Source organism: Populus nigra, chromosome 8 (assembly GCF_951802175.1).
Source record: "Populus nigra chromosome 8, ddPopNigr1.1, whole genome shotgun sequence".
Classification (NCBI taxonomy): Eukaryota; Viridiplantae; Streptophyta; class Magnoliopsida; order Malpighiales; family Salicaceae; genus Populus; species Populus nigra.
Genome location: NC_084859.1, coordinates 595,286 through 609,988, shown reverse-complemented (window position 1 = coordinate 609,988; position 14,703 = coordinate 595,286). Strand labels below are relative to the sequence as shown.

Sequence of the window (14,703 nt, the reverse complement as noted above, 5' to 3'; positions counted from 1 at the left end):
AATTTGACATTAGTTCTTTGGGGCTTTCAACATTTTTTTCATCCTTCAAAGGACCAACTCGTGCATCTTCCTTTCCACCACCAATCACGTAGAACCAGTAGAGTATCAGGTGATCACATGGATGCCATTAAAAAAAAAATTGAAAATGACCAAGTGGAAGATAAAACATCCACTAGAAATTTGTTTCCCTGCACACAGAAGGAAGCTGAAGATTCTTTCTTGGGAAAATTGGAAGAATGATACACTATTACCAATGCTATCCAAAATCACATTGGCCAGTTCTTTCTGTATGAATACGGGGAGCTGTAAACAAGGCAACAGCTGATGCACTCTCTCACCTAAAAAGGGTTTAATGAAGAGAAAATTTTCACCTTCCCTTCTTACTGTAATGTATAACAAAACGAAAATGGACTCAACAATGGACAGGTGATGGTGCCTTGAGCTTTTTTTTTTTTTTCACTCCCTCCCCGAAAGAGGTGTGATTGAAGAAACGAGCTCAAGCAAAAAATGAATTTTATGGTGCTCTCGATGAATCCTGCCGCCTAAGAGGAATGCCCTCAGTACCAAAGCCATCCTCCTCTGTGTGCTTGGAGAGTCGCACGGGTAGAGATGGAGATCCTACATTTGATTTCAAAACATCAATCAGAGGTTAAGAATTCCAAAGATACTGGCATGGATCTCTCATAAATCATGCAGTTAGGAACCATATCAATGGTGCATCAAGTGCTTGTGGGTGACAAGGGGCACGGGTAGGAAATACTAATAATGGTTACAATAATAATGATATAGAGAGCATATACCATCAGCCATATCCTTCGTCTTGTGAAGAAGAAACGTTCCTGAAAGTATAGTCATGAACCCACACATTTCGGTGACTATTTGAGTTGGACTCTGCCTATCCCAATCCTGATTAGAATAAAAAGGATGATATTAAAAAATGGTTATTCATCATCAATCACAAATTTGCTAACAACTAAAAAACAGTGTAAAATCATGCTGAAAAAATTAATTAAAGTCAAACTTCAAAATATAACAAATCCCCAAAAGAGTCTAAACACCAGTAGACCACAAATGAAGGCACCATGGGAATATTTTTTCCAAATTCCAGCCTTTAGAGCAATGATTCAGTTGTAGAAATAAAAACCATCAGCTATATGCTTATTTTTCTTCACCTCTTCAGAACTCTTTTCATTTATCTTTATTCTAAAAACAAAGGGGAAGCCATTACCAGACAAGAAAATACTAAATGCTGAAAAGTTCAAAGAAAGTTCAATTTTCCATTCACCAACAGGTTGAAACGGGATCAACTGAAAGGCAAGGAGGTTACAAGACTGAGACATAAATTCCATGCCTTCGACACCTCAATCAGGCTGCTTTAGTGTGAGTTTGGTACTACGGTACAAAGCTGTGTTTTGGGCTGAAAGGGCATCAATTTGATGCTTGTTTGGGTGATTTTCAATTGTTTTGATCCAAACACACTTTGAAAAGCACTTTCAAAGCATTACCACTGCGGACAATTAACAAATCATATCAAGTTGACAAAATAAGAGAGGATGCTTTCTGAGTCAGTAGAAAAGCATACCTTGAACATGATTACACTTGCCAAAATTGTAAGTGATGTAAACATAACATAGTATATAGGAGAAACAACAGCAGTGTTGAAAGTATCAAGCGCCTGCATAGGAAAAACCAAAAATATAATCAAAGGAGAATGAGAGAGCTGTCACCATAAAAAAACAATAAGTTTTGCACACAACCAGATGACAAGCGACACATGAAATCCAAGATGTTACTTGATACAAATCCACGCAACTACAGAGTTAATCCTTATTTTAGGTGCAAACCTCAACAAGAAAAGATATTCGAACTCCTAAATAGTATCGTTTAAGCCAATTTTACACTTCTAGGCACAAGACAGACTGATGGATAATCAATTTACAACAGAACCTGTTACATTTATGTCTCAATGCTTCCCCTGACACAGAACAAAACAAATGGAGAAAAAGGATCAATGCGGCCAACCTATTAGCATGACGCTTCTGAATAGTTGATTGAGCTCTTTCTCTCTCTTTTAACAATCATAATGGGTAATAGATTTGTAAGATTAACAAATTTTATTTTTAAGGAACAGTGTTTGGGACATCCCAAAAATCACAAAAGGGGAGAAAAATATTAGGACAGAGTAAGTACCCATGGTGATCAAATGACTAAATGAGAATCAATCCAATTTTATTTTATCACAGCAAATAAAAAAGCTAATTAATATAATTTCTTCACATCCTCCAAAATATTTCATACATCCCATGCACTAGACAACATAAAGACCGAAAGATAGTCTACCACCAACCAAGTTTCAACAGTTCCAAAGACCCATTGAAGTAGGAATCCCAACCCTCATCTCTCCGACAGAAACCCACACACCCATACAATTTTCTGTACGCAGCTAGAGACATTACTCCAAACATATCAGGTAAAATAAAAGGCATTGTTATCAAGCCCAGAATCCATTGTATCAAGAATTTGGATTTCCCACATCATACAGGGTTTTTGATACCACCAACAAATAGCATCCTAAGCAAAATAATACTATCTGGCCTTATAATGCTAATCATAGAAAACTTGAGCATTTATCCATTTGAATCAACCACAAGAACAAAATACAAAATGAAAAACAAAGAGATGAAGACCAATCAGCAAGATCACACTTCCAAAATCACTCGAAAATCTTAGGGACTTCATGAAGCATCACTGAAGAGTTTTAAGAGGTTTTATGAAGAGATAAAATCACTCCACAAAGTGAGCTGATCTGATTTTGAAGCCATTCCCCTGACATGCAAAATAAAACCCCGATTAGCCCCTGCCTCAGTTCAGCCTAACATATTAGACTCCTTGAAATAACACTCCTGAATTTGATAGATACAGTATCCACAACAGGAGACACCATCTCACACCAGTATGATCAGTTTGTAAGATATAGAGAGACAGTCCCTCAGCCAAGTTTGTAAGATATATGCTCTTCACTCTACATGCTCCCCTTCAACTTCCTCACGACCATATAATGCAAAGTATTAGATTGACAGCCACATGACAGACCAAAAAACAAACTCTGATGCTATTACCAATTAACATCTCTTTGTCCTAAACTCTTATTTATCATCTCTTGCGAAGTTCTTATTTAACAATTCCCTTCCCTGCTTTTGAATATGAGGGCCCAGTAAAAGAAAAGTTAAGGAAAGACACCTTAAAACTTCTATAACAAAGCCAATAGCCACATATTTGCACATCATGATAACAAACACAAATTTTCCCATGTTCCATCATCATTGAAAGTACCATGACAGGAAAGATTTTAATAACTCAGGAAGGTGTAATGCGAAAGTTATCAACTTCATTGGAATGTAACAACATCCACCAACTAGCAAGGATCTTATCATAGAGGAAGTTAAATAAATGATCCAAAGTATAATGATATACTTAAATAGATAATTATCTGATAAGTGCATAAAAAACCCCTAAGATGACAGACAAGAAACAGCTGCTACCTTGTTCAAATAATTCATTTGGGTAAGCACACAAGTAATTACAACAAAGGCAAAGACCCATGTTTGCGGATATATTAGCTGATTCGTTCCTGACAGTGTCAGCTTCAACGCAATTCCAAGCGCTTTAACACTCATGACCTGTCAAACATCAACAATTGAGAAGATCATTTACAAAAGGGGAAAAAACCTTGCAAGAAAACAAACAATACAATAACCAACAAAAGTATAAAAATACATACCGACAAGGAGCCTACGAGAGAACAAACACCAATGTAAACCATTATATGCGTCTGGCCATAGTCAGGGATAAAGTGGAATATGAGAATGAATACAGCTGCTATGACCAAAGCAGCATAGAACAGAAAGGCTGAAAAAAAGGGATACAGGTTTGTTTCTTAAGCACATTTCTTTGCAACTTAGTCTATTAGAATTATGATTAATATGCAATTTTCACACTATTTTTAACAAACAAATCTATTACCAGGCTCTGTAGCGAGATCCCAAACTTCTTTCACGGATTCAATCTCACGTTCTTGAGGAGCATGCAGCACAATTGTTGTAGAACCCACAACACAAAGAACACAACCAAGAATTCCAAAAATATGCAATTTCTCTCGTAATATGATATGTGCAAGAGCAGCACTGCAAACCAACAAAATGTTAAGACCTGAATAAGAAATATAAATTAGATTGTGGTTGATGATCTATCATGCCTTATAATAATGCTGAGAGCACCAAGAGGAGTGACCAGGATAGCTGGTGCAAATGCATAAGCTGCAAAATTAGCAATTTCCCCAACAATCACTGTTGAAATAACAGGCAAAGATTAGAGTGGACTAGTTGCAAATACAGCTATGATGTCCAGACAAAATAAGCAGATAACCAATTTGTTAGATTTTAAAGGCACTACAAGTTGTGAAGAGTTTAAACAGAGGCTTTTGTAAAAAGATCAAACGTAACTTGCATCCACATTGAACACAGAGAAAGAAAAGGAGAGACGCACTTAAACATTCGTATCATCTCAAGATCTAAAAGCAGATGACTTAAGAAACAACCACATTTGATGATGGTAAAACTTACTTGTTATCATGCCCACCCACCAGAGCGGTTCATATAAGTAAGTATAACCTCCACTTCCTGTGAATTAAAGTCAACAGATTCAATTTCAGTGAATTCATGTTCACTATACAAGTATAACAGCACACTGTAAAAGGTACAATAGCAAAGCAGGGCACTAAAATTGAGGTTTATGAATTTCCATAAGCATTTTTGCATATAGAACAAATAGATTTCAACACACGCCACCACAAAAGGTAACACATTAATTTCCGTATAAAATAAAATCACACATCTTGCCAACAAATTTGTATCCACATATGGATTCAAAAACTAGTGTTGCCCATACGTAATTCATTAACGAAATACATGGAAGTTGAGTTAAGAGCTCAAAAGGGATTGCAAGAAACCTGTAAAATGCAATTATTACAAAGAAATAGATAGATCTTATTAACTCCTCATAAACCCACTTTCCAAAACTTCCAACTGACTCGTTAAAAAAAAACCTAACACATTCAGCAAAAATCCATCAAAATCAATCTCTCAAGTTTCAAACATAAGTACACCACCACCACCACCTAAAACCTAATCAAGAACATCATCAGCTTGGAATCTACTTGAAGTTTGAGACAAGTTCTAATCCAACCATTCTTATACTGCCAACACTTCCCAAAATGGCCAAAAAGAGTAAATCTTGAGGAGATTTTCCAGCCCATTACTGGGTAACCAATAATAAAGTCAAGCTTAAAAATAAAACCCCAAAAAAAATCCAAAATCATTAAAAAAAATGAAAAAAAAGATACCTGCCCTGATACCGGAGGCCCCAGCTTTCTTCAAGCCCTTCTTCTTGACAATGAAACTGGCACCAATAAAGACGCTGGAAGACAGTGCCAACACTAATCCCTTAATATTATCAGCCGACATCCCCTTGTACGACTCTTTCCAGCTCCCACTCTCCATCGCCATAATTCTACAGTTAAAAACACCAAAACCCTATTGTTCCACTTGTAAACAAACAACCCTTACTATATCTTCACACCACCATTTCTTTCTTTATTTATTTACCAAACTCAGTTCTTACTCGAACGGAGTTGAAACTGAGTTTGAAGCAGCTCGTAAAGCAGGAAAACTGTGTGGACTTAGGAGAAGGAGCGGATCTGAGAGGTGGAAGGAAGATGGTGTCGGCGCGTAGAGAAAGAGAGTGGAGGTGCGCGCGTGGTGGTGGATCCAGCTGTCTGTGTTGTGGTTGCGAGAGAGAGATTGGTTAGATGCGAAGGGTGGAGAGAGAGGTATGTTGGATTTGTTTTACCAGAAGATGACTCATGTCTGACTCATCAAGCTACTGCTTCCCACCTATTTTATTTATTTACATAATAACTTTTCATATTTGTAATTTTATTTTATTTTTAAAGAATTATGGTGTTTTCTTAATTCTATAATGTTAAACTTGGTTCGCTACAGCACTAGTAGATTAGCCGGTGTTTCCGGTAGGTTAATATTATTTTTTAAAATATTTAAAAAATAATTAAAAAGATTAAAAAATATTTTAGATTTAAAGGTTTTGGTCCGACAACAATACTTGAATTGACAAGCAACAAAACAAAAAGAATAATTATGCACTTTGATTATTAATAGAGAAAAAAAAAAGCACAAACAACCAAATAAACATCACGCAAAAAAATAAGATGAGAAATTGAAAATGAAACTACTAATACAATTCACATTAAAAAGTTTCTTAATTTACAGTGATTTTCTGATATCATTTAACTTTTGTTATAATATTAATCCGAGAAATTCAAGATTTAGAACCATTAGATTAGATTTTAAATTAAATTAAAAAAGATATTGATTCAATAAAATCTAACTTATCTGACTAGATTTTTAATGACTCAGTTGATCTAATCGGTTAGTTGATTCAAGAAATTCATGGTTCAAAACTTGACCTGAATTATATTTTAAATTAAATAAAAAAATATTAATTTGGTAAAATTCAGTTGATCTAATCGATTTTTTGATAACCAAATTGACCTTATTGGGTAACATTTTGATTCTATAATGTTAAACTCGGTTCTGTCCATCATGTTGACCTGAAAAATTCATGATTTGGACCCTGATCTAAATTAAATTTCAAATTAAATAGAAAAAAAATATTAATTTTATAAAATATAGTTGATATGATCGGGTTTTTAATGACTTGATTAACTTGATTAATTAACATTTTGATTCTATAATATTTAAACATGATATGGTTTAGTATGTTGATATGAGAAATGCATCATTCAAAACTTCACCTGGATTGAGTTTCAAATTAAATAAAAAAGGATATTGATCAGTAAAATTCAGTTGATATGAACAGGTTTTTAATGACTCTATTGACCTAATTGATTAACATTTTGAATCTATAAGTCTAGCACGTTGATCCGATAAATTTATGATTTGAAACCTGACTTGGATCAAGATTTAAATTAATTAAAAAATATATATTGATATTGTAAAATTCAATTAATTCAAACAAACTTTTAATGACTTTGTTAACCTGATTAGTTAACTTTAAAAAATTTTAAAAATAAAACTACATTGTTTTTTAAAAAAATTGGTCTGCGAGTTAAAATGATATTTTAAAAAATGATTTGCATTGACCTAGTGATCCATGAGTTAAACCAGCAATCCAAATCTTTTTTTGAGTTGATTCTTAAGTCGAGTATAATAACTATGGTAGAAAACATGAAATGAAGGAGGTTTGATATTGTGTTTTTTTTTTAAAAAAAAAAACCCATCATTTTAGCTTTACTTGATACATGTTATCATAAAAACATAAAATTTTATTTATTTATCAATGTAGGATATAAAGGGTAAGAATTTTCAATAAAAAGTAAAAGTAGATGATATGATAAGAATTAAAGAAACATTAAATGAAAGAATCTATATAAAAGTTTCTATAAATACAAATGATCTAATTTTTTTTTTAAAGTGGATGATAAGAATTCGTTTTGTTTTCCTTACCCAAATCTATTCTTTTTTATAGGGATAGAAATGAATATTCATTATTCATGCTTTATATTATTTATATTTAAACCCGAGTCTAAAATAACTATTCAAATCCAACTTGAATCGAAATATAACTATAGAATTTCTTAATTTATGATACTATTATTTTTCATGGAAGATATTTACTTCTTATTAATTTTTTTTTCTTATCATTTATTCACTTCATGTTCCACTATTTATTTATTAACAACCAACTTACATATTCAAATATTAGTTCTCAAATTCTCTAAATTTTCGTTTATAATCTTAACACTACCAACATTCAAATACATTATCCACACATACCTTTAATTTCATTAAATTAACTATCCATGTTCTTTTATATTCATATTTAGGTTATAACTTGAATGAGAGTTCCAGTTTATTTTCTCTTTGTATATTTTTCATAATATAAATTTTATATCCATTTATAAATTTTAAGATAAATTTCTCATGCGTTAATCTTTTATAAAAAAATCTTAATACACAAATATACTCAACATTAATTTCAATGTTTATAACTAACCATTCTTTCTTTATTATTACCACCCTAATAACATACACACACACACACAAATTATCACAATTATCCAGTTCTTCCGCAAAACAATACATAACCAATCCTAAGTTTCATTTGTTTTCATAATCCGATCTTCAATTGTTTATAAATTTTCATTAAACATACTACTCAATCTATCAATTGTAAATCATTAACATAATTTTTCAATATTTGCATACATACCCTAATTCATAATATACTAACAAGAAAATCAATTAAAATTTGATAATTAATTTAATCCAATTATAACCATCATCAACACATCTTCATATGCTAAATACAAGCAATGATTAAATATTCACTTTAACTCTATAAATTCCACACTTTTTACTTATCATGGCCAGGCCTAATTTAACCAAAATACCAAATTTTTCTTTTACAATTACTCATTATTTCAGTCATTCATATCATATTCTACCCCAATTATATTATTCCACCATAATAATATCATCCCCTTAATTTTCATCCAAGAACCCCTATTAAGATTTAAGAATTTCACATAAAAATTCGTTTTTCTCTACTTAAATTTGCATAATTGAGTTTAGAATTCTTTATCGGATAATCAAATGAGCTTGGAATAACCATTCAAAAAATTTCCACCCTTTCTCTTTTCTTGCTCACTTTTTTTTGTGACTTCTCTCTGGAAATCCCTATTCTCTCACTTGATTTATGTTTTATTCTTGTGTTTGATTGTTTTTAAACACCTATCCTCTCACTAACCATGACTTAAATCATGATTTCTCTTAAGTTTCTAAGTAAAAATAAAGAAGGAGAACTATCTCTTTTTTTTTCTCTTCCAACAGGACTGACTGTTTTAAAGAGAGGAAGAAACTAAAATTTCCAATTTATTCAATTTATTTATGAAAATGCCATTGTTAAGTTTATATGTTATTTTTTTGTCCACTTGTTGACATTATTACATAACTTTCTCGAACTCTAATTGCCTTAAATTTTTAATGTAAAATATAAAAATACATCATAAGACTCTTCGTAAAATTGCAACTCGATCAAACGATTGGATTTAGAGTTATGATAATAACATAAACTTGGTTGAAGAACCTAAATTTTTCTTGTTTCATCCTTTCCTAGACCATATCGTTTATTCCTCTAAATCCTTGTGATCATATATTTATTTCAAAATATATTTATTTTACTTTTTACATCATTTAATTTATTTATGGACTTATTATCGTTTTACGACAATATCACCAATTTTTAACTAGGGTTTACACCAACATTTTTTATGTTATTCTGACTTATCTTACCTATTGATAATAGTAATTTTTTACTTGTTATTTATTTTATTTTTAAATTTTTAGGGGTTCACAGAACTGTTCATACTTATTCTTTTCTGCTCATCTACAAAGAGCTTCACAAGCTCTCACAGAAAACATTGAAAATACAAAAAATTTACGAGTGATGTAAGTTTGTAAATTAACATTGAAATGTAAAATACATTGAAATCATTTAAATTAATATTTTCACGAGTGATGTCCAAGAAGAAGCACTTTATGATTGCAAGACTAACATCATACAACTAAACTAGGGCTGGATATTTTGTTAAGATCACCATTTCTTGCATGTGTTGCCTTTATCTTCGGATTTGAAATTTGACAGTGCCTTTACCACAACAGAAGCTCTCAAGTCCAAGAGTAATTGCACACTTTCAGCATGTCAATTTAATGTTGCCATATGCAAAGTGGTTGTGCCTTTCTCAACAAAATCCCATGAAAAGAAAATGACTAATTACTATTCACTCTCTTATATTTCACTGTGGATTACAATAGTGAAATTTTTAAAAATTTTCAATTTGATCATTTAAGCTTTTCTTTTGCATAATTGAGCCATTTTGAACCCAAACTATAGCCAATTGCATGATTTCTTAGGGGTGAGAGTTGAATTGAAAGACATGGGACTGAAGTTACAAAAACGAGTAAAATTGGTGACATGTATGCAATTTATTTGAGAATTTCATTTTTGTCCACCATCTTTTTAAGCAATTAGGTATTTGTTCCCTATAATTTTTTTAAAATATATTTTAAAGACATGGGACTGAAGTTACAAAAACGAGTAAAATTGGTGACATGTATGCAATTTATTTGAGAATTTCATTTTTGTCCACCATCTTTTTAAGCAATTAGGTATTTGTTCCCTATAATTTTTTTAAAATATATTTTGACATCAAATTTCATTTTCCTCCTATTTTTAGTCTTTTTAGGGTGGAGGAGAGAGAGGGGGTCGCTAGATCCCGGTTTAGAGAGAGAAAGTTATTGTTGGGGAAGCATTAGGCCATGAAAACGAACATTTTTTTGTGTCAAAAGGTTTCATGTAAGGAGAGGAGTTAAGATTTTTTTTTTTTTAATCTTGAAACACCTAAGAAACAAATCCGAGCTCAAGAAGATTTTTGGTTCAGGTTGATTTCGGGTTTTGGGCCAGTTTTTTGTGTTTTTGGAGGCCATTGTTTGATTTAACAAGGTTTCTAGTGTGTTTCCTAGATGTTTTAGGTAAAAACCGAGTTACAAATGAGTTTTTGGAAGGAAAAAAACTATTAACCCTGTTTTTTCGACCACTACAATGACTGGATTCTGGAATTTCAGATGTCACGTTGTCTTTTAAAAAAAATAAAAAAAGCATTAAAGCAGATGACATGAAAAATAATTACAAGCTCGTGCGTGGGGGCCTAAACTAGCAGGCATGTGCGCAAGATCTTTCTATGTGGGCCACGTATATGGCCTAACATTATTTGTTTTTTCCTTTTTAAATTTCTTTAAAAATTAATACCTGTTTTTATATGTATTTTTTTAAATAATAAATTAATATTTTAATTAATACCCATTATCTATGATTGTTTTTTTGCTTATTTAGCATTTTTTTAAATAACAATTATTTTTTAATTATACTGGGTGTGTTTAATTTGTTAAGAAGTTAACATGATTCATCTGTGATTTTTTTAATGTATTTTATTTAGATCAAATATTTGTTTTTATAATTGTTTGAATATGTGCAACCTTGCATAATATTTTTTTAAATAAGTTTTATACGTGTCGATCTCTATTATAAATTGATTTTAATAAACAAATTTATCAAACACAACATGTAAATAATCTGTGGTGAGATATTAAATATTTTAATTTGTCTCTCAGTTTTTTCACTTACGTTTTTATTTATCGTTAATGATTTTTTTATTTATTTACACAATATTTCATGATTTACTTAATAGGATGCGTGCATAAGTTTTTTTATTTGCATTAATAATTTTTTTTAATGTAAAAAAACACCTTGAAAAATTCTACATGCTTAATGTTTTTTTTATCATGTATTAGTGTTTTCAATTTAGTCCTTATTCTTATAATTTCTTATTTTTTATAAGATTTTAATTGTTTTTAATTCCACTTTTCAATCCAAGTTGATAGTATATTCTTTTTTATTTTATTTTCATGCTCATTATTTTGGTTTTTGTTTTTCTTTTGTTAATATTTTTGTTCTTTCAGTTTAAATCTCAAAGTGAAAATCTGTTGTTGCCTTTTAATTTATTCTTTATCTCGATTTTAACATTCATTCTTTTAATTGCTATTTTTAATTTTGTATTTTTTTATTGTATTTTTTTTTCGATTTCATACTTCAACATTTCATTTTCTAGGGATTGGTCTTCATGATTATGTCATGTATGGTGCTTCCAGTCTGATGACCCGGGTCAAAGGTTTACATATTTTTTTGTCTTTTTTTTTATATTGTCGTTCGATATTGTCTTTTTTATTAAGAAAATAGCTTTGTGGTTTTCTTCAGTTTTTTCCTATCAAATTATCCCGATATCATAACCTAGAATACAAGTTTGTTAGGTTAATCCGGACTAACTCGCCCTTTAATGTCCAGATTACATGTTACTGTGCTAGCTCGGGTTAGCTTGACTTTGGTCCTTTTTTTATATATAGTTTTGTTTTTTTTTTAATTTATAACTTTTTAATATTTTTTAAGTTTGTATTTCACTTCCTTGTGGTTTTTTTTGTTTATTTATCATTTTTAAAATAATATTAATTTTTTAATTATATTAAATATGTTTAATTTTTGAAAAGATTAGTATGATTCATATGTAATATATATATATATATTACCGTGCTGATTTCTATTTCAAAAGAGTTTAAATAAATAACCATATATTTTTTATCAAATAAATTTTCAAACTATTAATTATAATTCGAACCAAATTAAAGAATATTTTTTTCTAATAATAATAACACCAACAATAACAACCATCAGGTGGTGGCCTAGTGATAAGAACTTGGGACTAAGGGGTTTGCTCCCTCTGTAGTCTCAGGTTCGAGCCTTGTGGTTGCTCATGTGATGGCCACTGGAGGCTTATATGGTCGTTAACTTCAGGGCTCGTGGGATTAGTCGAGGTGCACGCAATCTGGTGCGGACATCCACGTTAATCTTAAAAAAAAAAAAAAGAGATGGCATTTAGCGTGTTGAGCTCCCTCTCCCAAAACTACCCTCCAAAACAACCAAATCATACTCTTCAAAGCTTCCAACATCCTGTAATTACCAAACAGTACCAAGGGCAAGACCATCATAATAAAAAACCAACGTCATTTGTTTTTTTTTTTAATTTCCTGAGCTCTACCTTCTCCGTCGCTATTAATCTCCAGAATTCAACCATTAACAACGGTCTTCTCTCTCTCTCTAAAAAAAACTTTTAAAAAATAATGAAAATACCACTTTCTCTCTAGAAATTGTCTTTCTATTTTACTCTTCAAAACGCTCCCTCCCTTTCTCTCATTATTATTTAAACCCTAATTTATCAATGTTTGATTCAGTTACCGACTAAAATTAGAGAGAGAGGTGAAACTGCGAGGCGGAATGTTTGAAACGGCAATGTTGCAATTTTTAATGCCGGGAGATCGAGGTGACGGTGGCGGCTGTGATATTTGTGATCGCGGCTTACTGGTTTTTCTCGTGGAGGCAGCGAAGATGGTGGTGGTGGTTTAGGAGAATTCTGGAGATGACATTGATGATAAAGGCAAGGATAGTTTATTGGTTATTTTTATGTTAATCTCGATTATTATCTTTTGTAAACTTTGATTTTTTCATTCGATGATATTTTTTTTAATGTGCTGAGATAGATTTTTATGGTTTTTAGTCTATTTTCATGAATTCAATTTCGTGTGAAATCATGATATCTTAACGTTTTTTTAATGTTTTTTGGGTTTTAAATGTAAAATTTGATTCTTTCTTTATTTTTATTTGATTTTTTATGGTTTCAGATAATTAGTTCCAAAAGTAGTAGAATTGAAGTATGTCCTTTGAATGCATCTCCTTTAAAGTAATTATCTTTGTTAAAGTATTCTCAAGTCCTTTAGCTTCTAGTGGGATTAAACTTTTTGGTCCTTATATTCTAAAAGCAAACCAATGGTAGCAGTGGAACATATTGGAGCACGGGTAATAGACACAGGGGCCATCATAAAATATGTGGAGGCAAGGAACAATTTTGTTGTCTTAAGAATCACAGTTATTGAATATTAACCATGATAAAATCCCTCGCTCTTAAAAATGAATGACATGTTAGATTTCTTGGAAAGGAAGGTCATTAAGTTTTGTGATTTTAATTTGTTAGAGACTTCATAGTAGGAAAAAAAAAGGTTTCACATAGACAGTTCATGTACCTTATTCAAATCTCTTGCAATCTTATATATGCTACAGGGAGAGATTGTACTTTATGTTTGACATGCCCTGCTTGTTGTTTGTTTAAATATGCAGTTGTTCTATTGTTGTTGAGGATTGTGGTAGGAGAAATGAAATGAAATGAAAGCTTGAAATGCTTGAACTTTCAGTACTTGGGAGTTCAGACCAAAATATAACCCTTAACTTGGTTGTTTGAGGTGATTTTCTATAAACTTGAAAAATTAAAATGGTTAGCTGAAGCTATCATGTATACACTCAGTATTGTTAGATATTAGACTCCAGTCCTATTGCAAACTTGTGTGCTGCTTGTTTCACGGAATAATTTTCCACTTCTTTGACATGCAGTTCTGCACTTATTTTGTAAATGGGGTAGTTAAAAGGAGATTCTCAGGCCAATTCTACTAATATGGTGCTTGTGATGGACCTATCGTGTTTCATGGGATTAATAATCTAATTGTCATGTCATAAATTTTGTGGAACATAAGGATATCGAGAAAGAAAGAAAAAAACTATTGGGCATTTGTATTGTTATAGGTATTAATTTCCTAACTTGGACATGTAGGTCATCGACATTATGCTTGTGACTGACTCCTCATTTCATTTGACTAATCACTCACCCATACCCATTCTGTTTTTTTTCCTTGTAGGCATATGACACATCTCACAAAAGCATTTTGAATGTTTTAGCATAGGTCCTTATCATCTTGATACAAGTTGTTCATTTAGATTTTTTACTTTATGTCTCTAACTATGTTCTGCTCCATTTATTTATCTTTACTTTGTTGCTGTCACAGCTCAATGTTTGCTGGTTCAAGAAATCCAATGTGGGGAGAAGAATTC

General features: G+C 31.4%; 1 protein-coding gene across 1 annotated transcript; it reads right to left on the bottom strand.

The window, feature by feature from the left end:
- Positions 1-201: 201 nt before the first annotated feature.
- On the bottom strand, positions 202-5,942 carry LOC133701283 (probable magnesium transporter NIPA4). The gene is made up of 9 exons (XM_062125146.1): positions 5,402-5,942; positions 4,623-4,679; positions 4,256-4,346; positions 4,024-4,184; positions 3,782-3,909; positions 3,543-3,680; positions 1,583-1,675; positions 801-906; positions 202-618 (listed from the first exon to the last, which is right to left on the bottom strand). Exons 1-9 carry the CDS (start codon positions 5,562-5,564, stop codon positions 515-517), a joined length of 1,041 nt encoding a protein of 346 aa, XP_061981130.1. The 5' UTR covers positions 5,565-5,942; the 3' UTR covers positions 202-514.
- Positions 5,943-14,703: the final 8,761 nt, after the last annotated feature.